At 52.1% G+C, this 26,530-nt stretch overlaps 1 protein-coding gene across 1 annotated transcript in view; it reads right to left on the reverse strand.

The window, feature by feature from the left end:
• The window catches only part of LRRC75A (leucine rich repeat containing 75A), a gene marked incomplete at its 5' end in the record, with an annotated part of 28,357 nt that extends 2,436 nt beyond the window's left edge, over positions 1–25,921 (reverse strand). Inside the window, 3 exons of the mRNA XM_081172693.1 lie at positions 7,344–7,456; positions 14,840–14,968; positions 25,634–25,921. Of these exons, the coding sequence (XP_081028819.1) occupies positions 7,344–7,456; positions 14,840–14,968; positions 25,634–25,921 (530 nt within the window). The remainder of the gene's footprint in view (positions 1–7,343; positions 7,457–14,839; positions 14,969–25,633) is intronic.
• Positions 25,922–26,530: the final 609 nt, after the last annotated feature.

Below are 26,530 nucleotides of genomic sequence, written 5' to 3' on the forward strand. Positions count from 1 at the left end.
GCCCAGGGTTCCCCAATTGTCTAAAGCAGTCCACCTACATTTTTAGGTGAGCAAGCTGTCCTGTAAGGTCAGCAAGTGACAGAGAGGGAGAGAAAACAGGTTCATCTCAACTTCCATGTATGTTTGGATAAAAGTGCTATTTTTCTAGGGGGGAAATTAGTTAACCCTTGACCAAATAAAATAGTTAATCCTTGACTAATAATAATAATAATAATAATAATAATAATTTTTTATTTATACCCCGCCCTCCCCAGCCAAGGCCGGGCTCAGAGCGGCTTACAAGCAATAATAAAAACAAGATGAGTGATTACAACTTAAAAACAAAAATAAAATACAACATTAAAATAATGGAACATTAAAATATTAAAATGGAGCCTCATTGCAGGAGAAGGAAAAGAAAAAAGAAAAAGGGGGCGGAGGGAATCAAATAGATAACCCTTAGGGTCCCTGTCAACTAGGATTCAATCCTACAGAAACACATTTTATTTTTTAAGTTGGGGGGGGGGGAATCCACCCCACAGGACAAAGAACCTGGGAGCCCCTCAACTCTATAATGCTCCTCAAGAGCATGCTAAGCGGCTCAGGCAGCGGCAGCATCTCCCCCTCAAACTTAATCTGCCGTCCAGCAAAAGGGCTACAGAGGTTGTGGCTGCCAGATGCTTTCGAGGTGCAAATCTGCTGCCTACGAAATCCCTTCCTCTGGTTTTGTAAGCGCCACCTTATCCCACCATGCTGCAGAGCCTGACGTTGCAGTGGAGAGTCTCTGCCAAGCTCAGAGTCGGCTGCCAGGGCCAGCTGCTCTTCCTCACCCTGCAGAGCCACCTGTGGGTGGCCACTGAGCACCCGCCTTCCCTGCTTGGGGGAAAGGGCTCGCTGACTCACACAAGGACCCTTCTGAACACAAGAGCAGGCAGGCACAGACCCGCAGGCGGAAGCCGGCCAAAAGCAAGGCATTCATCACACGGCTCATGGCTGGAGCAGAAGGCAGCCCAGATGCACTGTTGTCGGCAGCCCACACAGGCGCCTCAAGAAGCTTCCTTCTGGGGCCTCAGATGCGGGGGGGGGGGGCGCTGAAGTCAGTGGTCTCAGCAATGATGCGGAGTCACAGCCACAGTGGCGCCTGGAGAGCATCCAGCCACACTTTGACCACTCAAAAGCAGAACAAGTCACGTCGCTCCCTGAATCAAGTGAGGGGGGCAGCAGCACAGGCACAGCCAGACTCCACCAGTCGCTGCTGGGCTGACTTCTCCTGCTCCAAATCCAATTGTACGACGCAGCACTGCTGAAAAGCAAGGCGGCAGGCAGCTGTACACCCTGTACACCGTCACCTTGCACCACGGGGCCCTCTGCTCTTGCTCAGAGGCACATGTGTCGCTGGTTTGTTGTTTTTTAATCCTGTGTTTCTCCCATCCAGCTCAGCCCTTCTGCTCTCGACTGAGCTACTGTCCGTCTAAGATTCGTGGGGGAAGGAATAAAACAGATTATCGGGCATCGTGGTGGCTCTTCTCTCTCTTAATGGAAGACCATCAAATGAAGAGTTGGCCACACAGAAAACCAGAGAGGGTCTGTGCCAGAGCCAAGCCCTAGAAGGGAGGGGTATTCCTGCCTGCTCCTGCTGCAACCCCAGCCAGTCCATGTCCCCCACTCCACCCCAACGGAGGGGCAGCTGCAGCCAGGAGAGGGTTCTCCAGCCGGGTGTGGAGCCCTTCTGGTGAACATGAGAGAAGCATCCGCTTTAAGACGTAAATAATTTGTCCCCTGTGATGCTAAACAGCAAGGAAGGGAAGCCAATTCAGATGCTTGCCTGCCTGCTCTGACCTTCCCGCTGGCTGGCCAGGAGTCAGCCTTGCCAGAAAGGGCAGCAGAGAATCTGAAGTGACAAGTGCCGTTTGTGCCGCTAAAGCGAAGGCAGCAGCTGGCTGGGAGCTGCAGCCTGGAGGGACACAGCCGAAGAAGCAGCAGGAGGTGAAGGAGTTTGCCACGGAGGCTGGGGTGCGGTGGGGGGAAGGCCACCCCCTGGTGCTCGGTGGCTGAGAACACAACTTAAGGATGAGGCTCAAGATGTCCGCAGGATCTGGAGCCCCGCTCAAGACCCCAGGAACCATTCCAGTCCAGCTGCTACCCAGAACGGTTCAAGTTTGGCAAAAAGCAGGGAAGAGGAGGGGGCTCCCTTGGAAGAGTCACCCTGTAAAACGTTCGCCCATGTGGGGAGGATGGGCTTGTCAAATTTACATCCTAAAGTTGTTCCCCACCACTGGGCAACAGCGGATGGAGGCAACTCCTGCAAGAGACAAGTGCTGTCTCTGCTTTTTCCAGAGGAGAGATTCCACCCACCTGGGAGCTCGCCTGCCTCCCATCGCAGGCCCGGCCAGCCTGCGTTGCATCAAAACTGCAAATTACTGCATTTAGAGAGAGAGGGAGAGAGAGAGAACTGCTCCGTAAACAATCCCGTTGCACATTCCTTCCTTGCAAAATGGAATCCGCTGCCTTGCTGGCTCCACAGGCTGGCTGTAGTTATGTCCGCACGTAAAAATAAACTGCTAGAAAGCAGTGGCAGATGGGACAAGAACCCTCTCTCATTTTGGGTGGGGGGGGGGGAGACTTGCAGGTGCAGGTGTCCAAGACTTTTCAAGGGCCTTGTGAGCAGAGGGTAGATATCAAGGCGGCAGCTGTTGGGAACAGACCCTTTTTCTCTTGGGCAGCCCTTGTGGTTCACTACCTGCAGCCTCTGCCTGGGGCATTAAAATGCAGGCGCTGCTCTGGAAAAGTGAATGCAAGTATTTCCTTTCTGACTTTAGCATGATACACAGACAGAGCGCCTACCAGTTTGTTAGAGGCAGCTGAGGGGAAAATGTCTCCTCCTGCCAGAGTCAGAAAGCCAGTAAAAAAAGTGTGTTTATTTTGTTGGAAAATGTTTTACTTTTTATCAAATAAAATATTTCTTCTTCCAATTGTTCTGAAACTATATAGAAAGTAGGGTGAGGGAACTTAAAAGCCAGGGAAAAGGAGAAGGAAGGAAGGAAGGACTCTAATGGAATGGGAGAATAGGGTAGCTGCAAGGGGCATCAGGGGCCACATGCAAAGGGGTCAAGGGCCGCATGTGACCATATAACTAGACGTTAACCAACCATTAACAGCTAAGAGTAATCTATGTAGAGATGCAAGTATTTTCTTCTGAAATTTTAGCCAGAAGTTAACTATCTAAAAGACAAGGGCAGAGTGTTAAAATTTAACAACGCAACAAAAAGCATACATTTTTATTCTCTCTCTTTTGCTGCCTTCAATAATAACCCCACAAAATAGTTCTTTCCAAAAGGTTTCATGGCTTAATCACATCATCTGCTGCTACAAAAACCCACTTCAATTCGTAGGATGAAAATCACAAAGGAGAAGTGGAGGGGATTCAGGTCACTGTGTGTCACGATGAAAAAGAGGCTCTCTGTTAAAGAAATAACTCCTAAATACATTAACATTCTGCCTGAAGACAAGAACACAGGAAGGCAGGAGGCATCTTCTTGCCCCTCCAAGATCAGCAGGGATTTCCCCCTGGAGGGAGACTTCAAAGTGTTTCCAATTTCTCTGACAGCAGGTTGGCAGATGAAGCCAAACAGAAATTAATCTCCAATTAATCTGAACAAAGATTAGAAGGAAGGCTGGTGCCCAGCCAGGATCACTCAGGGTGAGATGATTTTTTTCTTTTAGCGGGGGTGAGGGGTGGAGTAAGGAAGCCAGGAAAGAACCTCTACCAACCCCTGTCTTACTTTACCCAGCAACAGAGCATCTCCACCTAAGGCACATCCTACAACCTGCAAGCTCACTCTCTCCTCTGGCTCCTGAGCTCACAAGAGGCTTCAGTCCGCATTTCCCCTGTCAGAGGGAGGGGAAGCCCCGCCTTTATGAGCAGGGCACAGTAGGTACAAAATAAAATAGGCAATAACAATACGCTTAAATGTAATATAGCACCGTGTATTGCAAGCACTACAGCAGGCAGAAAAACCATTACGTGCACCCCGTAAGGCCCTCTGAAATTGTCAAGCACTTCTCGGGGGGCAGGGTGTGGATAGGAAACTTGCTTTATTGTATTTGTACATATTTTAAGGCACCTTGATATCCTGTGTGAGTGGGTGGCATATAAATATTTTTTATAAATCAGCAACGTCAGCACAGAGAAGCAACAAACAGCCAAGCCCAGCCACATTTTGCACTGAGAGGCTGCTCTAACTCTGCACTGTTCTTTCTGCAAGAGGGGAGATTTACGGGTCTCCAGGTGCTTATGAAGCCAACCCTGGAGGGGGTGGGGGGAATCCCTCCACACAAGAGAGACAATAACAGCCCTACTGCGCCAGGCCTCCTCCTCCTTTACATGCTCCAGCTTATCTGCATGCCCAGCGAGGCCTCTGCAAAGGCAGGGAGGGATTGGCACAGCGGAGTAAGTGGAGGCTGGAAGAGATAGGAGGAAGCTCCCATGGAGCCAGGCCAGACCCTACAGAAATGGGAGCATCCCTAACCAGAGCTGAGCTCATTTGCTTTGCAAACTCTTTGAGCTGTGTGTGTGTGTGTGTTGTGCTTGCAGAAAAGAGAGAGCAATGGAGGTCACTCACTTAGGTCAGCCAAATCTGCTCAGTTCTTGCTGGGAACGCAGAAGGATTCCTGGTGGCAGCAAAAGGCTCCCTTCTCCTCCCAGAAAGGAAAGACAGGGGCTCAACCACTATTCATCTTTTAATAATACAGTGGTTAATAACTTAATTCGTTCCGGAGGTCTGTTCTTAACCAGCAGGCCTCTTGCTGCCGCTGTGCCGCTGAAGCACAATTTCTGTTCTCATCCTGAAGCAAAGTTCTTAACCCGAGGTAATATTTCTGGGTTAGCGGAGTCTGTAACCTGAAGCATATGTAACCCGAGGTACCACTGTAATAGTATCGTCGTCCTCGTTGGCTCGTAATTACATTTGGAAAGGTGGAGGTTCTCTGTTTTTCTTGGCAGCTTCTGACAGCCGCCTTTGCCCACCTGACTCTATTCCACAAAATGTGGAATGCAACATCTCTTTTGTTTTAAAAACCGGGCATTTCTATCTGTACCATTTTGTCTGCTTAACTCTTTGCCCCCCAATATTCCCCAAATCCCGCCCCTGCCAGCCCTAGCTGCTAATTGGTGGGGTGTTGAGGGAGGAAGGGGCCCACAGTTACTTCTGGGAAAGATGACTTGGTCAGTCTTAAGAGGCAGAGATGGGAAGGGGGGGGGGAGAGGGGATGGGAAAATGCCAGGAGCTCTGCACCCTGTTTCTTCCTATTTTAACAATTTTTCCAACAGGAAGACTGTTGGAAACGGCTGAAAAACAACAGCTCCCTATGAAATATTCTGTTTTCGAAGGATTGACAATTCTTCTAAAGACAAGGTTCTGCTCAGTGACACACTGTAATGTGAAGTTTTCTTTCAGGCCAGACAAAATCTATAGCATTAGAGAAGGTTTTCCTTGAAGTTTCTACCCATTGGGCCTACTTGAGGCGGCTGAAAATGGGTGGTGGTGCAGGGGCAGAGCCAGTCCTAAGGGATAGCATAATCAGCTGGCAACTAGCAAAATCACTTTCGGCCTGCTATCTAATCCATCTTTCGAAACTGCTAAATAGTTCGCCATAGCAGTTGCCTTGTGGCACAGAGTTCCACAGCCTCAAGAAAACTGCTGGCTGCCAACTTCTGGAGGGCACGAGATGGGGAAAGGCCACCCTAAGTGGAGAAGGCTTGTTCTTTTATGTTTTCCTGCCCCAAAGTACTTTTACCTACCCCCTGGAATGTCTTCTCCCACTCTCAGATCTATCTGATAAGAAAAGCCCCACTTCTGCCAAAAGGAATCATTCGTACGCAGATCGCTTGGGGGCACGAACTTGGCTTATATGGCTTCTGCCCAAATCAAACCCCGTGCTGGCCTGAGAAGGCTCCTCTGGCTTCAGGGCCAGCCCCACCAAGCCACAGACTCAAGACGCAAAAATGCCACTGCTAGGAATTTATGTGGAAGGCTTCTGCCATTCCTCTCCAAAGCTCCAAGTGGGTTGCAAAGGTAGAGCTCTCCCTGGGGCCTGCTGGCTTCCACATCCCCCCCCCCCCGCCCCTACAACCCCCCCTCCCACCCACAATGGCCTTTGCACACACAAACTGGTCCCTGAGAGACAGCACTGCCTGAGAGGTTTTCTCTGCCCCAGAATAGGCCTTTTGCACTCCAGCTACCGACTTGCATCTCTTGACAGGAAATAATGCAATCAAGTCTGTTAGAAGTCAGGAACACACACACTGAGCAAACTGCTAATTAAAAATGGGGCTGGTAATTAGAAACATCCAACCAAATCCTTTAATTTATGCTTCAGAGAGTTCCTCGGGTCTCTTGTCTTCCCAAAGGGTCCTCACGGCCACATCAAGAGTAACCAGGATTATATCCGACTTAAGTGGACATCAGCGCAGGGGGTGGGCTGCAGGCCATGTCCCCTCCCACCCGCCCCCGTCATATCCAAGACAGACCAGGCTTTGCTGGGCATACAAAAGAAGTATTTGCTTATTCAGGCCATGCTTCAAAGCCACTCCAAGCCTCTTTTCTGTTTTGGTGGGGGACATAAAGGGTCTGAAGGTGCCCCAACCAGCTGATCGCAGCCCCCAGCAGAAAACTCCTAGCCTGGAGAGGGCAGGGCAGGAGACAGCAGGAAAAGAGGCTTCAGTGAGAATGGAGAAGAGAGAAAAGGACCACAGTGTGAGGGTGGCAGCCCACAGAAAGCACTAGTTGGGCAGCTGAACTGGGCACTCCACCAGCCTCATCTGCTTTCCAAGGACCAGGCCCCGATCCAACAGCCCTCCTGACATTTTGCCATTTTACCATTCAAGCCACGCAGGGGACAGACAGTGCCTCCAAGGAGGGCCTGGCTCACCCCACGTGCTCCAACATCACAGAAAAGGCCAGAAGACAGAGTTCATTAGCTCACAGAGCCCAGAGTCTTTTCACCAAATGCTGCCACCCACTGAAGGCGAGATTTCCTGTCTTTTTTTCTTCCTTGGCTGAACAGACAGACGTTAAATGACTGGGACAGCTCTGCTGGTAGAGCAGGAGACTTTTCATCTCAGGGTTCGAGCCCCACAATGGGCAAAAGATTCCTGCATTGCAGGGGGGCTGGACTAGATGTGACCCTTAGGGTCCTTCCAACTCTATGGTCAGGAGGAGACACAAGTCATTTTGCAGTGACTTGGGATGGAGGCTCCTTTGCACTGCTGGTGGCTCCACCTCTGCCCCAAGCCCGCCCGTCCCACCCTCAGCTCCCCCAAGAACGCCCCTCTGCCAGCCTCCCCACCCCCCGGCCTCACTCACCAGGCCTGCGGCTTCCTCTTCACAATGCCCTGGCGTCGCCACTGAGAGTGGGGGCTCAGGTGGTAAGTCAGCTGCCTGCAGAGCTTCTCCATGGTTCCCAGAGAGTCGCCTTCCTGCAAGAGGAATTGGGAAGGGGGTCAGTTGCACAGGCACCAGTCAACATAGCAGTGATTTCATACTCTTTATTGGAGCTGCTAAAACAGTGATTGAGTTTCCCCCAAAACCTTGGGCCCTTATATACATTGTTTACAAAGTGAGTCCCGTCTGATTGGCTGATTCTGCTTCTCTCCTGAAGCCTGATTGGTCTTCTCCTGCAGGCCAATCAGTTGTTGCAATCTACAATCCTACCAGCCTAATAGGCTGATTAACTTCCTCCTGGAGCCTGATTGGTGTTCTCCTGCAAGCCAATCAGTTGTTGCATTCTAGGATCCTACCTGCCTATTGTTCTAGGATCCAGGCTTAGTACATAACAAGGAGGAAGAGCAGGCAGAACAGCCTCTGTGCCTCCGCCAGCTCCTGGGGTGGGGGGAGGCTTTTAAACTCCCACCCCCATTCACCTTACCCAGGCCAGCTAGAAAACAAAATATCAGCAGGACATTTCTCCTTATGATGCAATATCACTGGGAGGTTCAGCTAAGCTAAGCCTGGTCGGATGGCTGCCTCTCAAGGATTCTTCAGCTGAGATTCCCATATTGGTGGGGCCTGGGTTGGTTGTCCTTGGGGTCCCTTCAAAGCCTATGGTTCCATTACTCAATAAGCTCTTTGCCATGCCATCTACAGCATGAGCTATCCTAAGGCAACTTCAAATAGTGCATCTAATTAAAAAGGGCCCATGCATGCTTTCCCAGCTCAATCCCACCACTCCAAACTTTATTGGAAGACCACCCTCCACCCTGTCCCCCCAAGCATTTGCTGGCTTAAGCAGGCAGGGCGGTTGATGCTGCCAGCTTCACATGGTCAGTTTGGCATCTTCATATGACAATGGCAGTAAAGGTAAAGAGACCCCTGACCACTAGGTCCAGTCATGGCCGACTCTGGGGTTGCGGCGCTCATCTCACTTTATTGGCCGAGGGAGCCAGCGTACAGCTTCCGGGTCATGTGGCCAGCATGACTAAGCCACTTCTGGCAAACCAGAGCAGCGCACGGAAACGCCGTTTACCTTCCCACCGGAGCGGTACCTATTTATCTGCTTGCACTTTGACGTGCTTTCGAACTGCTAGATTGACAGGAGCAGGGACCGAGCAACGGGAGCTCACACCGTCGCGGGGATTCGAACCACCGACCTTCTGATCGGCAAGTCCTAGGCTATGTGGCTTAACCCGCAGAGAAAGCCCCAAATCAGAACCATGGCAAGGGAGGAAGAGGTGGCAGGTGGAGCCCCATCTGACTCCCGGGGCTGTAAAAGTATGTTTGTTTGAGTCAACTGAGAGTTCCCTGTTCAGCCTTCACCAAGCCAAACTAAGATGGATGAGCCTCAGTTCAGAAGATGATGCGAACAGGGAGCTCAGCAGATCCACCTGCCTCTGGCTGCAGGAGGCGACCCTCCTGCTGCACCGCAAACACTCACGTTCCTAGCACAAAGGCAGCCAGAGGGAGGAGGCAAAGTCCAGGAAGACACCCTGGTCAGCATCCCTGAGAGCAGCACTCCCAACAGGACAAAGAAAACACATGGGATGGAGTTGGGAACAGCCTGCTAAATGAGTAGAGCAGAGCCATGGCTTGGCCTTTTGTGCTGGGAAAGGCAGCTCACTGACCAGCCCAAAGCCAGCAGCCTGCTCTCACCCATCAAATTTACAGCTCCTTGAGCACCTGCTCTTGTTCTTGTCCCCTTGTCAGCCATGTGGGGTCAAACTCTACTGCTTCCAAAGGGCAAATGGGGGAGCGGAGCATGCTTGTCTCCTTCTACAGTCATTGAAAGGAGGGCAGAGAGGAGGCCAATGGGCTCTCAGCACCAACGCACATACTTGGAGATTAAAACGTAGCTTACGACATGAAAACAATAGAAACCTATGACAAAAGTGGTCATAAACAATAAAGGAAACATGTTTTAAAAATACAAAACCAAACCGAACAATTGCCACATACAGTGGTACCTCTAGTTATGAACTTAATTCGTTCCGGAGGTCCGTTATTAACCTGAAACTGTTCTTAACTACAGGCGTGCTTTCACTAATGCCACTGCACCACTGAGACACAATTTCCGTTCTCATCCTGGGGCAAAGTTCTCAACTCAAGGTAACTCTTCCAGGTTAGCGGAGTTTGTAACCTGAGGCGTTTGTAACTCAAGGTACCACTGTAAATCGCTACAAAATCTAAAATAAAGATGCGAGAAACTAACGGCAATAATCCCTCCACTCCCATAAACAACACACATCTCAGCAAGAAATAGAGAACTGACACTGGAAATAATCCATAGGTGGTCTTTAACCACTCGAAGACTGGCTTATGCAGCTCCTTCTTCCTTGCCGAGATGCTGGAGTGGTTGCCAAGAAACTACTACACGTATATACATGTGTGATGGTCCTGTGCCAAAGTACAGCTCTTCTGGAACTCAATTTTTCAAGAAATAGGTAAAATTGTTGACCATGAGATCGTTGCCTCCCTGCAGATAGCACTCCTAAATCTATTTGAAACTGGAAATGTCCCCACACACTGCAGAGAGATGGTGTTGCATTTATTATTGGCCACCAGGGCTATTCTTGCCAGGCACTGGAAAGACTTAAATGGGGCTGCCCTTTTAGCATAGTACGACAAAGTGGGCGAGATGGCGCTGTTGGAAAAACTTACTTGCAAATTAGAAGTAGCAAGAGGGCAAAATAAAACTAATGAATTCTCTGCAATATGGCATGCTTTTATTAAGCATGTAAAGGATGGTTTGCACAATTTGAACCTGCATCCAGCATTCAGAAGTCTATGGCTGCTTTAATAAAATACAGTGGTACCTCAGGTTAAGTACTTAATTCGTTCTGGAGGTCCGTTCTTAACCTGAAACTGTTCTTAACCCGAAGCACCACTTTAGCTAATGGGGCCTCCTGCCGCCGCCGCCACCGCACGATTTCTGTTCTCATCCTGAAGCAAAGTTCTTAACCCGAGGTACTATTTATGGGTTAGCAGAGTCTGTAACCTGAAGCGTCTGTAACCTGAAGTGTCTCTAACACGAGGTACCACTATATAGGCCACAACTTTCCCTCTCCCTATATATGCTCATGTTACTGTTAATAAATGTACAAATAAGCTCCTAACTGATACCGATCCCCTCCTCATCCTGACCTTTCCATTGCTTATTGCATAATTCTGTAATATATATCTTTCAAACTAAGTGCCTTTAATATTTTGCAACACTGCATTTTAAAAAAAATGAAACAAAAAGCCACTTTCCTGTCCCCATCTTGCTCTGAGAGAATTAAGACATAATGTCAGTCATGCATGAGTATGATCCAGGTCTCCGCTGCCCCCCCCCCCTCCACTTCACAACAGAGCACCTTCCTCTGTGGGTGCCAGAACTAAAGACAGCTGGTCTGGTCTGGCTGGCTGCCATTCTTGGGGGCAGGAAAGGCAAACTGCCACCCCCGTTCTGCTGGTCTCTGGGATTCGCTCTAGGCTAGGCCATAAGGGCTCCCTATTCTCACAGGCTGCAGAGGGCCGAGATCTCCCTTTGCTGGTAGGGTTGTGTATTGCGTTTGTGGGACTCTGCACAGAAGCAAAACTTGGAATCTCAGGAAGGATTCTCAGGTCAGCAGGCAGGGTTGGGTGGGGGTGGAGCTCCTAGCAGGGACTGGTGACTCAGCCAGGTGTCCTGTGCCCCCCCCCCACTCCTCCCCACAACAGGAAAGCAACTAATTGCTCCATCCAAGCCAGCCCCCTGCTGAATTACTGCATGAATTCTTTATCAAGCCGCGTGAAATATTCATGGCGACCTATTTTACAAAGCAAGATATGGACCACGGAGGGCAGGTAGCAGCGCACTGTGGATCATTCCTCCTGCTTCGGAGGGGTTGGAGGAAGGAAGGAGAGCTTTGGGAGGCCTTGGCATGGGGCGGGCAGTGCATTCCTTGAAGTGGGAATCTAACTGGTCCTATCAGTTAGGCGACCGCCCAGAGGCCATGTCACCATGTGCAAAAACAAGGCCATGTGCAGCAGCCCTGCTCCGTGGGTGGACACAGGCTGGATGGTGACATTTGGGAAGACTGTGGGTCTTTGTAGACAAGCAGAGAGAGAGAGAAGAAAATATATTTGTGCAGCAAAAGCAAAGGCAGTGGACTGCTAACTGAAAGCGGGTTTTTGTTCTACCAGGAGAACAAACTTTTTATTCAGAGTCCTCCAGCATAATGCAAAAGCACCTTTGCTCAGTTGTGTCACTCTGAGCCCTTGTGATTTCACAGCGGTGACGCTCCCAGCCCTTCCCAGAGGCCAAACATGCAGCACCTTGCCAGAGAAGACCAGAATGCCAAAGACTCCCGTCGGGGGAAGCAGCAATCTGCTCCAGACTAATTCTGGGCTTGGCAACCGGCTGCAATCCGACTCGGAGAACCTGCGGGGAGAGACTCCATGTTCCCTTCCCTGCAACAACCTTTTGGGGACACAGAGGATGCGCTGGCCCAGTTTGTCACCAGCAGATGCCGGGCTGCCATCACGTCCCACAGCAAGAGCACCGGCAAGAACATCTCGCAGCCAAGGAGGCCGAAGGAGAGACGCTAAGCCAGAGAAGTGCTAACTGGCAATGCAGAGCTGAGAGATAGTGCAGGGTGTGTGTGTGTGTGTGTGTGTGTGTGTGTGTGTGTGTGTGTGTGTGTATACGTACGCAGGAGCAGACAGAGAGGGTGCATAGCAAGCAGGTTTCTGGATTTGCTGTCCTGGAGACCAAACAGAGGGTCGCAGGAGAAGTACCAGCAGATGGGATTGTGTTCTAAGAAGTGCTGGAGCCGCATTGGCCACAGCCCCAGTAAAAACCTGAGTGTCATTCTGTGCAACAAAAGAGAAAGAGCAACTGGAAGAATTTACAATGGCAATGGGAACCCAGGGACTGAGACTTCCTTTTTCTTGCTCACACATTTCCAGGCTTGCTTTAACCATCCTAACAGAGAGGCGCTTTGTTTAGAGAGGGAAAAAATGCCAAATGAATAACATTCAGAAACGTGGTTGCTCCACCTGCCCCCCCTTGGCCACCACTACTGACCAGGTCCATCCCCAAAACCCAGGTGGGGGGAAAAGTAGGTGCCACCTAAGATGGCCACCTCCTTGCACACATAGCTACACCCACGCCCAGCTCCATGAATCGATTCCAATAAAATAAAATAAAATGCCCAACTCCAGCAAGCCTCTCTCCTGTAAACCTTGCCCCAGAGACCTCTGAAACCTCACTAACTCAGCCTGCAGGTTAAGGAGCCTTGCTCAGGGCAACTGCATTCACACAGGAGCCCAAATGCTGAAATGAAAAACAGAGTGTTCCTTTTTGCTCCTAGCGACTATCCAAATGCAGCTGGAGTAAACAACGCATCATACGCCACTTTATAAAAAACAAAAATACTGTTAACTTTAAGGAATTCTATTTGTTGTTTATTCAGTTGTCAACAAGCATGTTTTAATGACGACAGCAAGGGAGGAGCCTGTTTCAAGGAAATGAGGGTTTATTAGCGGTCAAAGCTGCATCATTTGGCTGCAGCCACCAATGTGCCCCTGCTTTCCAAACAACGCACCCTCTGCATGTATGCCTGTTCCCCCTGCAAGTCTTTCTTCCTCTGCTGCTGCCCATCTCCTTGATTAAGTCGTTCATCTCACCCACATTAAGTCTGTTCGACCCACTTGCTGCACAGCAGGGGTTTTTTTGGGTGGGGGAGAAGAAAAATATCCTGAGCCTTCACTCTGCATATCCCAGCCCCCCACTCTCAATTAAAGGGAAGATTCTCATCGCAGTTCCTCACCTGTAGAAAAACAAGATTTGCCTGAGGGGGGAAAGAATCAATACACTTCTACCTGTTTAGTAACTCACATCCCTCAATTACATTATTAAATGAACTGAACTCAAACGGCAATTACTCTCGCAAAGCATCAATAAAACATTGCAGCACCAGTCGCTCAGAGCTGGCCCATCGCCTCTTTCTGGAGAAGCACCACTTTCCAGGGATGGGATTGCTAGTCCAGGATCCCTGCTCGGATAGGAAGCATTGGCTTGGTTTAAACCCTGAAAACATTGTTGTTGGGGGGTTTTTTAAGGATCATCAGCTGTGGGTGCCTGTGTAGAGAGATGTCTTACTGGCAAGGAGCTCACCCTGGAACACACAACCAACCCTGCAAGGTTGGCTCCCAAGGGCAGCGGCTGGTTGACCAAAGATTCACCCACAACCTTCAGAGGCTGGAGTCAGAGGGATCAACCCTTGGGAATTCCAGTCCATCTGCAGCAGCTTTCCCTAACCTGGACCTCCCATCTTCCCTAGCCAGCATGGCCAATGGTCAGAGATGGTGGAAGCTGGAGACCAAGGCTGGGGAAGGCTGACCAATGGTCAGGGCCAAGACCTTGGGGGGGGGGGACCTGGAAATGGTATTAGCATGGGTCTTGGATGTATGTCAGTCAGCGCTGAGTGGCTACAGTAACAAAGGGAGGTGTGGAAGGCTGTGGCTTATGGACAGGCAAGAAATGGAGGCATGTCTCCCCCAGGAGAGGAGCCAAACCAAGAATGAGCCCAGCCCTGAGCAAGCAGGAAGAGTAAAGCCAAGGAGAAGAAAGTCGTAGACTCTTCCGAACTTCCCTCCCCCACATCAGAAGAGCAAAAAAGCATCTCCCCTCCCATCAGATGCAGCTGCAGAGAGTAACCCAGAAATCTCAAGAGACTGCCATCGTCAGCTGAAGACTTGTCTGTGAAAATCTCCCAGGAGAAATCTAATCCCATTATAGGGAGCGATAAGCAAAGGCTGCCTGGAGGGAGAGGAAGGCGAGACAAGGAGGAGGGGGCAGCCGGGAGGCAGGTGCGTCGTCACCTTGAGGAGTGCATGGGGGACATTGGGCCGAGTTCACGGAAATGAACGGACCTCACTTAGTCATGCTCCTTTGTTTCAGTAGGGCTAGTCTGAGCAAATTAGTGCAATACCACTAATGAAGTTTATCATGGCAGAAAATTGTCGACTTCTGCCAATCATGTTAACATGCCGCACTCTGCTGCAGAGGAGACTTGGACTTTGAGGGATGGGGAGGGGTGTAGTTGGGTGTCAGTTCCCCAGCCCCAAACAGCCTCGCTCTTTTAAACGGTAACAAAATGTAGGAATGACTGCAAGAGAAGGAGAGGGGCCAGCAATGCCTGACTCTGGGCTGGGCATGTAACCCTCCCTCCCACCCCACCCCAGCCAACATGGCTAGACTTTGGAATATCAAAGTCCAGAGCTTATGAACACACCTACAACATGCCTCCTCTTGAGAAGAAGGAAGCAGCAGCTATAGCTCCCACCCCCAGCTTCTCACTCTTCCTTTCAACAGCCCAAAGCAAACCCCACCAAGCACTCACCGGTTTGGGGCAGTGGATGTACCTGGCCAGGCTGATGATCAGGTCATGGGTAATTGGATCAACCAGGTTCCTGAAGCTGGCGTAGCGATACAGGACGTCATCCAGCGAAGTGGACTCCATGCCCAGGTCCTGCAAAGGAGCAAAGCCAGTCAGGTGGGCGGGCACCTTGGAGTGCCCAGGCAAACCTCAGCAACTGGGCGATGCCAGCAGCCACAGCCCTGCAATCACACCCAGAGCCGACCCCCAAACGTTCAGGAAGGCTGCACTACAAGGCCACTACCCCACCATACCCCAATATTTGAGGATTCTAGGGTTGGGGTTGTCTTGACCTGAGAAGCTGCATAAGTCTGGACGGGCACCACTAAGTAGGTAAGAGGTGCCAGCTGGATCAGGCCAAAGGCCTGTCTTCAGTGGCCACCCAGATGCCCCCAATGAGAAGGCTGCATTCTGGGCATGAGTGTAAGACAGGAGTCAGCAACCTTTTTCAGACATGGGCTGGTCCACCGTCCCTCAGACCATGTGGTGGCCTGGACTATATTTTTTTTTGGGGGGGGGGATGAATGAATTCCTATGCCCCACAAATAACCCAGAGATGCATTTTAAATAAAAGCACACATTCTAGTCATGTAAAAACATGCTGATTCCCGGACCATCCGCAGGCCGGATTGAGAAAGCGATTGGGCCGCATCCGGCCCCCAGGCCTTAGTTTGCCTACCCCTGGTGTAAGAGCACCCCTGAAGTGGGAGAAGGAGCAGAGGTCATTTGACTCTCTTCCTCACACGCCAACTGTTTGCTGAGGCACCTGATGGGTCGAGTGGACTTGTAGGGCTGTGTGGGTCAAGGAGGGAAGGGTGAGTTTTCCTCCCACTCATCCACATTGCTCAACCAGCCAGGTGGGTCACATTGATACCCCCATGACCCTGGACCAACTTCTGCTCCCTCACTCCTTGGCAGCTCCACTTGCAAGAGGAGATTTGAACAGGCCCCTCTGAAAGGGAAAGGTCCCTAGGTGGGCAGAACCCCAGGCACAGGCAGCAATGGGGAGCAGCCCCACACAGATTCAGGCCAATTGCTCAACTGGATCTCCACTCTAACTTTTGAAAACAGGGGGAGGAAGGGGGGCGGGTGTTCCTTCCCACAGAAGGGGTCTTGGTGGGTGGGTGGGTGGGAGACAGCAATATGAAACCTCGTCAGCACAATCAAAAAGCTTTATTTCTGCCTGGGATCTCTTATGCTGCTCTGGGGATCCTGCTGCTTCCCCAATTTCCATTCATTCCAAAGTGTGACCTGAGCAGTGGTTGGATGGAACAGGGTGACAGAAACTGAACTCCTGCCAGCCCTGTCAGCTGGAGAAGGAAGGTGAGCCATCAAGTCTGGCAGAGCCACCCATTGACACTTGAAAACCAGCCAGGGTCAAGTGGAGGTTGCTGGGGAAGCAATTGCATCACGTCTCTGCAAGCACTTCTGGATCCTGTAGGGGATATTCTGAAACACAGAGCCCATAAAATTCTGCCCCTCTCCCATCTTGAAATGAGCATTCAGCGCACACACGCACAAGCCCCAAATTGCTGCAGCACAGTGATGCTTCCCCTCCCCACCCTATAGTTGAAACCTCCCCAAGTGAGAGCAGCATCCAAGCCAGATGAGCTCATCCCTGGCACAGTCTGTCACTGAGAGTCTGACTTGACTGGGCAAATTGCCTCCCAGCTGAGCACACTGGGCTATCTATCAACCAAGACGGCTGTTAACAAACCTCCCCAGTAAACAGGGGGAAGTAGGGGAGGAAGGAAGGTGGTTTAGGGCGTGTGCCAATGGGCTCCTGTATCTGTTCTGTACACTGGGGAGTGAAACCCCCTTCTGTGCAAGGACTCTCAGCAGCCCCCTTTTATTGCATTTCCTGCAAGGAATTTTGTGCAAATACCCCCATGGCAAGAGCACCATGCACCTGCACAGCTTCTCTGCGCATGAAGTAATGGGCTTCAGTGGCTGGGAAGCTGGGACCACTTCACCTGAACCACCTTCAGCTGCACGAGGGACCAAGGCCACAGGGGCAGCTTCAAGCAAGTCATTTGCAACCACAAGAGAAAGTCACAACAAGAAGAGAGAGAAACGAGGACACTCTTGTTCCAAAGCAGAGATGAAATGTGCAACACACAGAGCATCTTTTGGGCAGAATATGCAAAGAAAGAGAAGGAACTGCCAGACACAGACATCAGTTGAGAAACAGCGACTGACCGTTTCTGTCAAATTTGGCAACAGCAAATAATGTAGCAACAGAGCTGACACACTGCCTTTGTTCCACGAACAGGAAGCAAATCTTTAAGTGACCTGACAACTTGGATAAGGGCTCCAGAAATCTGGGTTTCTCTACAAGTCAATGGACCTCCGGGGGGGGGGGGCAGAGTGCAAGGCCTTCCCCATCCCCATCCAAAATAAAAATGCCCATCAAGAAGGATAGATGACACCAAGTGAGCGTCAACCCTTACTGAAGCCATCACCCAGAAGACAGCACTGATGACTGATGCCAGTCTGGGCAGAATTTGGGAGAGGAGCATTTTCCCCAGTGAAAACAGAGCTGCAGGTAATTCTCTCGAGGTCAAACTGCAAGCCTTTCCAAAATAGTGTCAGCTTCCTCTGAGCTGTCACATCAAGGGTCCCTACACACCCCAGAGATGAATGCCGACTGTCTGGGCATGTGACTCAAGTGGCCATGAGTCCTTGGTGCCTCTGAGCCTGAACAGAGAGGGAGCAAGAGCAGCAGGACTCAAAGATATGGATCCTAGGAGCTCTCCTGCTCAGAAGTCCCATAGGACAAGGAAGTCCTACCTTAAGAAACATTGGGCTCACTAAGAAACTGTCCTGGACACTTTCCCCATTATCTCAGACATTAAAATAACCCTTGCCTGCCTCTCAAGGGATTCACATTTTAAGGGTCTGAGCAACCGACCTCGAAGGGAGGCGATTTTAGTGGAACCATGATTAAAGTTGGTGGCAGTCGTGGGGTCAAATGACCTTGACTGATGACGGGCAGGATTTTAAGGATTCCTGTTCTAGAGACTCTTTAGCTTGTGAAGACATCCTGGGAGCAGCACCCACTATTTTGGGGAGCTAGAGATGAGGAATTTACACTCCCACATCCTTTTAACAGCCCAGCCCTCCCAGTTCTCCACTTCTTCCACCTTTCCCCACACCCAAATGACCACTTGTGGGGCTACCACAACCTGATTACAGGAAGGCTGTTATTTCACTCCATATCATCCCCATGAACTTTTACAATTGGCCTCCCACTTTTCCCCATTAACACACTCAGCATGCAAATATAGGGCTGCCATACAACTGGGATTTCCCAACTGTATATGGGATTCGTCCACTGAAAATAGCATCCGGGCGGAATTTCTGAAAATTGGTAGAAAATGTCCAGGAAAACCTGGACATATAGCAACCCATGTCAGAAGTGTTGGTTTTTTGGCGAATTTCCTTAAAAATAGCTCAAAAACTTCAATTATGTGGCTATCAAACTTCCTTCTGTCTCCCCAACTCCAGCCACCACTGTCTCTTTTAATTACTTTACTTCCTCTTCCTCATAGTGTAGCAAAGTCTCTTTCTCCAAATGGGCAGCTGCTGTTCCCACTAGCTGTGCCATACTCCCACCGTGAATCCCTTGCCTCCCCAACATTTACCCACTTTAACGGACTCCTCACTCCTATATCCCTTTTCCAAACTCCCGGCTGTTCTCTGGGCCCATCCAGCACAACTCAGGACTCAGGAAGGGGGAGCTAGTAGCTGCCTGCTGGTTCCCAGGCCCTGGGTCCTTGCCCTCTGGCTCCTAGGGCAGCCCTTTCCTTGGACGATGAACCAGAGAATCTTGAACTCCTTTGGGGCTCCTTATGTGAGGCAGCAGCAACCTTCCAGTCCAGGGCTCCGAGGCAGCTGGAAACACTCGCTGCCCGACCCCTCTTTTGCTTAAGGCACCCAAATCCCACCTGCCCCATGCTGAAAATTGCCCCCAGCAAAAGCAGCTGCTGCTGCTGCTGCAGCAGATAGTTCTATTAAATGCTGCTACAGGAGGTCTCTCCAGGGGCTGCATGCCTGCTCCTTGTACCTGTCCCCAACTGGGACTGCTGGATCACAGGGTGCGGTAGGTGGGCCCGTCTCTCCCCCCCCCCAAATTCAGCCTCCAAATGACCCACACATCGCAGTCACTCACTCCCAGTTTAGAAATCCCTCCCTTTGGGAGAAGCTGGAGGCTAAAGCAGAAAAAAGCTGCCACAAGAGCAGATTTGGGAGTGAGCTACAGGCACACTCGCAACCGGCACATGGTACAGCCCCCTCCTGGGTCCAGGTGGGGAGGTCAGAAAGAGATCTACAGTGGTACCTTGGGTTAAGAACTTAATTCATTCTGGAGGTCCATTCTTAACCTGAAACTGTTCTTAACCCGAAACACCACTTTAGCTAATGGGGCCTCCTGCTGCCACCGCACGATTTCTGTTCTCATCCTGAAGCAAAGTTCTTAAACCGAGGTACTATTTCTGGGTTAGCGGAGTCTGTAACCTGAAGCGTCTGTAACCTGAGGTACCACTGTACATGGAAAGTGGAAGTCAGTGAGGGAGGGTGAGGGAGAAGAGCTCTCTCACTCTTTCTCTTAGGAGCAGGGAGGACAAGGTTCGCTGCTTTCAATGCTCTTATTATTCAGATCCTTTTATTTCTCACACCACACCCCCTGAAATCTTCCTCCTCTCTCTGCAGAAACAGCTCCCAGGGTCATTATTCTGTTCCTCCCACAGCCAAGGAGAGCCAAGGAAGAGGCACAGGGAAGCAGATGCAGAGGGGCTCCTGCCCAATGGGTCACACAGACTCATCAGAGAGAAAACAAAGCAGGGGGAGAATCAGCGCTGCCCCTCCCCCAGCATCAGCGGAGAGAAACTGGCTGGGAAGCCGGAGCAGGAAGCAGAAGACTGCCAAGAGGATCCCTCCATCCGGCAGCACAGCGGGTGGGAGGGCAACAGAGGCAGCTGTGCAGCTTCCGGCCAGGGGTGTGTGTGTGTGTGTGTGTGTGTGTGTGTGTGTGTGTGTGTGTAGAGGGAGCAAGATGGGACTCTGTGCTGTGGCAGAGGCAGCAGCAAAGTTCTCCTTTCCTCTGAGGCTGCTACTGCTGCCACCAACCTTCCCCCCTCCAACGCACCATCCAGAAAAAGCCACTCTGCATTTGCTGGGGAGTTCTCTTCTCACCTGCGAGAAGGGCAAAGGCAGGTCCATGCCCCTAGAAATACAGTGGTACCTTGGGTTAAGAACTATTCTTAACCTGAGGTACCACTTTAGCTAATAGGGCCTCCCGCTGCTGCCGCGCAATTTCTGTTCTCATCCTGAAGCAAAGTTAATAGCCAGAGGTAATATTTCTGGGTTAGCGGAGTCTGTAACCTGAAGCGTCTGTAACCCAAGGTACCACTGTACAATCTGGACCCAGCCAGGGGAGGTGTGTGGCTGGTTGCTGGGATCGGTGGCCTGGTCTCCTATCCAAGCCAAGAGCGTTTTGAGTTGCGTTGGGTGGCGGGGGTGAGGATAGGTCTGCTTGTGCCCAATGCCTCCTGCTAGGAAGCCGCCACACCTACCCTGCCATGTTCAAATGTGGGAAGGTGCTCTGTACATGCCTCAAGGCCTCTTGGAATCCTGTGCACCAAATGCAAAGCAAAGCCCCTTTCCCACTCTCTCTCTCCTTTTCTCCTCTTGTGATTACTGTATTGTCCTGCAGGTTGCTACTGGCCATGCTGCGCTTTCCCATCCAAAAGGAAGCCCAAGCATGTGGGGTGTGCTTGTGTGAAATTATAGAAATGAGAACCCCCCCACACAAGGGAGGAAGACCAGAACCCTCACACCTGCCCAGGCCAGCTCGCTGGGCTTCCCTCGCTGGATGAGCCCCAGCATGGGGAAAAGCAGTTCTGGAGCTCAGCCATGGCTGGCTGGCAGAAAGCCCAAGGCCCCCCCCCACCACCACCACCATGCCCTTGTGACACAACTCCCCCTCCTTGAGCAGCTGATAAGCTGCCACACAGAGAGCCAAAGGGTTAGCTGCTCCCTGGCCCATCAGCAGCAAGCTTGCCCTGTCTGAGGAGCTCCAGCTGACTCTCTGGACACAAGCCTTTCCTTCTGCTCCCCCTTGCAGGATTTGACCTCCCGTCTCCACCATTGGATGTGCACCAGACCTCCCTGTCCCTGAGCTTTCCATTATCCTCGCTGCTCACACACGGCTGCCCTTGGCTTTCGCTCTTCCCTCATCGCCTCTTCTCTCCCACGCAGCCCCCTGCTCCAAATGCAATTTCGCATCATTTAAGCCAAGATGGATTACGGGCAGGGTGGGGGAGGCAGTCCGCCCAAGTGCAGGCAAAGAGGCAGGCGGGGCCTCTCCGACACTCCTCGCCCTCCCCAAAAGCTTGCTTCTCCAAAAGGGACAAATATATTTGCAAGGTATTATTTGCAAGAGCACAGGAAACGAGGAGCCTGAGCCCGTCCCCCTGCACCTCACACTATGGAGAATGCCAAATGAAAGATCTCCTCCTCTTCCTCTAGGTTCAATAAGCCCAGATTCTTAGTGAGCTTGTTTTCATTCCTTGCCAAAGAGGGATAAGCCGGTTTACATACTGGCATGCAGGGTGTGTACTACACACATATCATGTATGCACAAACAAGCGTGCACACACAGTGCCGAGCTGAGAGCAGGAAACGTGCATCAGGACCCCACGAAATGCCCTGGAAAGGCAGCTTTTCCACCTGCTCTTAGTTAAGCCTCTCTCCCCAGGTGCCAGCAGAGCTGCTGAACTCAGCCTGAACTGGAGATTCCTGCCAGAGCCAGGAATTTGGAATATGCTCCCAGACCAGCTTACAACTCCAGGGCGCTATCCCTTCTCCCTTGCTAGATGCACATGGACACACGTACACTCCCCCACACAGAGAGAAAGCTTCCAAGCCCAAAGCGAACGGCGAGGCAAGGCTTTTCAGTCAATTGACTTAGAAGTGGGGGTTGTCACACACAACGCCCAGAAATCAGCAATGATAGAATACAAGCGCAGCAGGTATGGAACAGCTCGGAGTTAATGACAGACTCTCGCACCAAACTCACCTCTCAAGCAGCCACAAGACAGCTCCATGGACAGACCCAGGAAGGGGTCACTCTGTCCTCCGCCCTGGCAAAAGGCTGGCATGTTGGCCATGGGGAAGGCGGGGGGGGAGGGACTTGCCTGCTACTGGGAGCTTGGAAAACAGAAAGAAACTTTAAGAGACAGCTTCCCACTCCCCAGAAAATCTATTTTCTACACAATCCAGGCGGCAGCTGCTGCTGCCTTAAAGCACCCCAAGGACTGGGCTACCCATTCCTGAGGCTGTCCTTGGGAACAGGTTTCCATTGGATCCACCAGCTAAGCCTAAGAGAGCTTAGGCCGTCACACAGAAGGATCAATATGTGGACTGTTTGCAGGTGGGGGAAATCGTGCCCTGAATATAAAAGGAAGCAGATAGCAACCACCAGGCCCAGCACCACCCTTCTGGGAGGCTGGTGGTAGAAGACTCTGCTTGGCAAGGAAGCCACCGGGGTGTCTCCTGCCAAAGGGATTTTCTGTGGACTTTAATACTGTTTTATTGGTTGGGGTTTTATTATAGCTCTGCATGTGTTTATGCGGAAAGGTTTAATGAAGGTCAGGATAGAAACCCACAAGAAGAAACCAACAGAGAGAAACAAGGCAGAGTCTGGTCCTCCGAAGGAGCGACCAGGAGGCGGCAGCCCATGCCAGCCATTTCTGAGCTGAGCTGAGCTCATGTCTAGAAAAGGAAGACTTTGGTGACCAGGAAATGTAGATGACCCCCTTGCCTCCCCTCACCCACTCGCTGTCACTTTCTCACCAGAATGGGGCACCCCCCCCACACACACACTCAAACTGTCTCTATTCACTTTCTGGCTGAGTTTCCTTCAGAGCTGAGCAGTATCCCTCTGGGTGCGTGATGACACCCAGGAAGCCGCTTAAGAGCTATTCCCCCTCCTGGAGAAAATGGGGGGGGGGATCAGACTCTGCCGTTCCCAGGATTCTTTCAGGGACAAGGAGCCATGCAAGTTAACTAGCATAAAATTAGCATAAACACGCTGCATTCCCATAAGGCAACTTGCACGATAGCCGCGCACAAAGCTGGAGGCTGTTCCCCTTCCCCCTCCTGGGCGCACGTGCCTTTCTTCCTCTGGCAACGAAGCACGCCAAGTCCTCCGCAAGGCTCCCGAGGCCGGCCCAGTCTCCCTCCCTGCCTTTAATTAATTTTCAACAAATGTAACTCAATTACTAGAAAGCCTTTGCGCACCACCGCTGAAATGCGCTGGCTGGCCAGCCTTTGCAACCAAACATGCAGGCAGCTTGCCTCCGACCTCAGCAAACTCAGCCAATAGGGCTGGAGTTCCCTTCCCCAACCCTGCAGCCCAAACACACACTGTCCATCCAGCCTCTCTGGAATCCGCATCTTGCATGCATGGATCACAGACTGTGAAGGTGCAGTGGCCATTGGGAAGGAGAGGGCTCTGTGCCCCTAGCCAGAAGGGACCACATCTCCCACGAGTGCCCAGTTCCACTGCCACAGCCACACACGTCTCTGTTTCTTTAAAAGAGTGGGTCAGATGTGGGCCGGGGGTGTGTGTGATAGATGCTCACCACCATCCAGCCCACAAGCAGCCACAGGAAGACACCTGTTCATCATAAGCCACTGGCACAGCTGTGCTGCCTACCTGCCTCTTTGGTGGAAGTCTGTTGCTCTTTCTCAAACTACTCAGCTCCAACAGGGCCAGAAAGATGCTCACGTGTTCCACAAGCCCATTTCAAGCACCACGGTCACAAGTTCAAAGAGCCCACTCTTCACGGCCCTCATGGCAAGGAACATGAGGCTCCCCCCCTGCTTTGGCCACCAAGGATGGTCTGCCAAGGTTGCAGGCTCAATCCATGTAAGGGATAGCTGCATATTCCTGCACTGGAGGGGGTCGGACTAGAGGATCCTCAGGGTCCCTTCCAACTCTATGATTCTCTATGACTCTATGATCTTGCAAGGCTTTGTCCTTGGTCATTTAAGACTGGAGAAGTCAACTGAAGGAAGGAAGTTTGAGTAGCAGAACTGGCTCAGGCTCCAGTTGTGTCAGTCAGGCCACACTTATATTCTTGGATTCAAGAAGCCTCCTCTGCTGCCTATCAAAACTCTACATCCTGCCCCTATCTCAATGGAAGAGCCAGAAGGGAAGCTCCCAACTTCATTCAGATAATCCCCCCTTGGAGCCCCCATTCCCAGCAAGAGGAAGGAGACGGTGGCTTGCGAAAGACTCTCCACTTCAGGATTCAGCATGGCTCAGCTCGGGCTTCAGCTTCTGTGAAATGGCTCCTCAGAGAGGAAGAGAGAAGAGGAGAATCCCACTCAGATCTCTCCGTGGAGAAGAAGATGAAATCTCACGCAGCAGAAACTGGAGCCTGGCTGTGAATCTGAGGCTGCAGCAACAGCAGCTTTCCTTGGCAGAGCCTGTCAACAAGGGCCTGGTGTGGACTCGCTTGCCATGGCACTTCGCCCACTTTCAGTCTCACACCGGTTTTCATACCACTTGGCAGTTTTGTTTCCTCAAACCAGGAAGGAAACGTAAACAAGTCCAATTCAGGAGAGAGTGGGACAGCCATCTCTGTCCACAATTTGCAGAAGTGGAAATCACTAAACAGGAAGTCATTAAACAAGCTCAAGGCCACCCTCCAAGTCAGGTGTCAGGCACAGGTGGGCGGCCCTGGTGCACAAATTCTCCTTGTTTACAACATGCTTTGTGTTGGGGGGGGAGGGGAGAAGGACGCAGGCCAAATCATTATATTCCGGGACCAAATTTGACAGGTGGGTGGAGTTGCTCATGTGACAGCACAATGATGTCAGGTGACCTTTTTGTCCGCAGGGGTCTTGCAGAGTGCTTTGCAAAGGGTTTCTGACTGGAAGCTACTTCCAAACACCCTTTCAGCTGAGCCACGTTTTTACCTGCGTGTCCTACAAGATGTCAGATGTGGGGCATGTGAGAAATGAGTTGGCTGAAGTAGCCTGGCAGCCATAAATTTCCCCCTTGCTGGAGCACAGCCTATAGGAGGAGCCTCCCAACCCAGAGCTCATTTGAGGGAGATGGAGGCTTCCAAGGCATAATTCAAGTGAGCACCAAAGCCCTTAACCAGAAGTGCAGGTTAAGGTACAAGAGTCCACAAGCCCAAGAAATGTTGGTAATTGGGGCCAAGACACAAGCCAACCCCAACCCTCTGTTGCATGACACCTGCCAGGAGCAGCATCGCCCCATTTGTCCAGATCAGATCGCATGCTAAGCGTTAGGATATACTATGCTTAAAAGCATCCGTGGGTCTTGGAAAGGCCCCCTAAGGGAGAGCCAAGACGTTCCTCCTGGGGTAACCCCCTTCTTCCTCATTTGTGGTCGGGCAATCCCCCAGGAAGGCTCTGCCCTGAGGAGGCTCCAGAGCAATCACCAAACCCATCAGACCAACAATTTCCCTTCCAAGACCAGCAAACCTTCCACGAACCAGGCGAAACTCGCCCGCTTGCCTTCGGCTCTGATCGCGACCCTCCTGGACAGACAAGTGGGGTGGGGGTGGGGGAGGTTGGCTTTCATTCCATTAAGGGGCAGGGAGAGGGAGAAGCCGAGCTTCTAGGTGCCCCCCAGTTCCGCCTCCCCGGGCACGTGGGGGCTGCGAAGCCGAAGCTTCCCGGAGGAGGGCGCTTCGGTCGCCCGACCCCCATCCCTCTTACCTGGCGCAGGTGCTTGAGCAGGTCGGTGGCCTCCTCCTGCTTGCCTTGCTTGACCATCCCCAGCATGTCCTGGATAAGGCCGATCCGGCGGTGATACGGGGGGAGGCCGCCGCCGCCGCCCCCTCCGCCACCGCCCCCCTTGCCAAACTTTTCTCCGGATCGCACGACGAGGGAGGCCAGGAAGTCGCCGCGCTCCCGGGGCGACTGCAGCATCCTCCGGCGGGCGGCCGAAGCGGCGGCCTGGGGGCTGCCGGGCAGCGGGCAGCCCTTGGTCTGCTTGGCGCCCATGCTGGATGGTGCCCAGCCGCCGGCCGGCCGGCCTTCAGCGGGACATGGCAGGCTCCGGCCCACGAGGAGCAGGCGCTGCTGTCGAAGCGCGGGGCAGCCGCCGGCCCAGGAAACACCGCGGAGGCGAAGAGGAGGTGGAGGGGGAAGCAGCAGCTACGACGGCAGCGCCTTCTCCGGGCATCTCCCGCGCGCCCAGCAAGTGCCCCCTCCGGCTCCCGCAACTGCCTCCCTTCCCCGCCCTCTGGCAACTTCGGGAAAACTGTTGCACGGCAGACCGAAGAGGGAGGGAGGGAAGGAGGAGCCGCCAGCGACGGAGGAGGAGACCGAGACGTGCCCGCCGAGTGTCCCCGGCGAGCGAGCGAGCGAGGCTCTGGCTGCTGCTGCTGTTGCCGCCGCCGCCGCCTCCCTCCGTCTGGAGCTGCTCAGGCGGGGCGGAGCCCGCCTCTCCCCGACCGGCGGCGGCCTTGTGTCTGCCTGAGAGAGAGGGACCGCCCGACCGCCTCCTCCTGGCTCCTCCTGCCGACGGCGGGGGGAAGAGGCACAGCCGCCGCCTCGCCCTGCTCGACCGGGCTGCACGTGACGAGCGCGCATCTGAGGACGTGCAGAGCG

The sequence above is a fragment of the Podarcis bocagei genome, assembly GCF_964188305.1.
Source record: "Podarcis bocagei genome assembly, chromosome: 15".
NCBI classification, from domain to species: domain Eukaryota; kingdom Metazoa; phylum Chordata; class Lepidosauria; order Squamata; family Lacertidae; genus Podarcis; species Podarcis bocagei.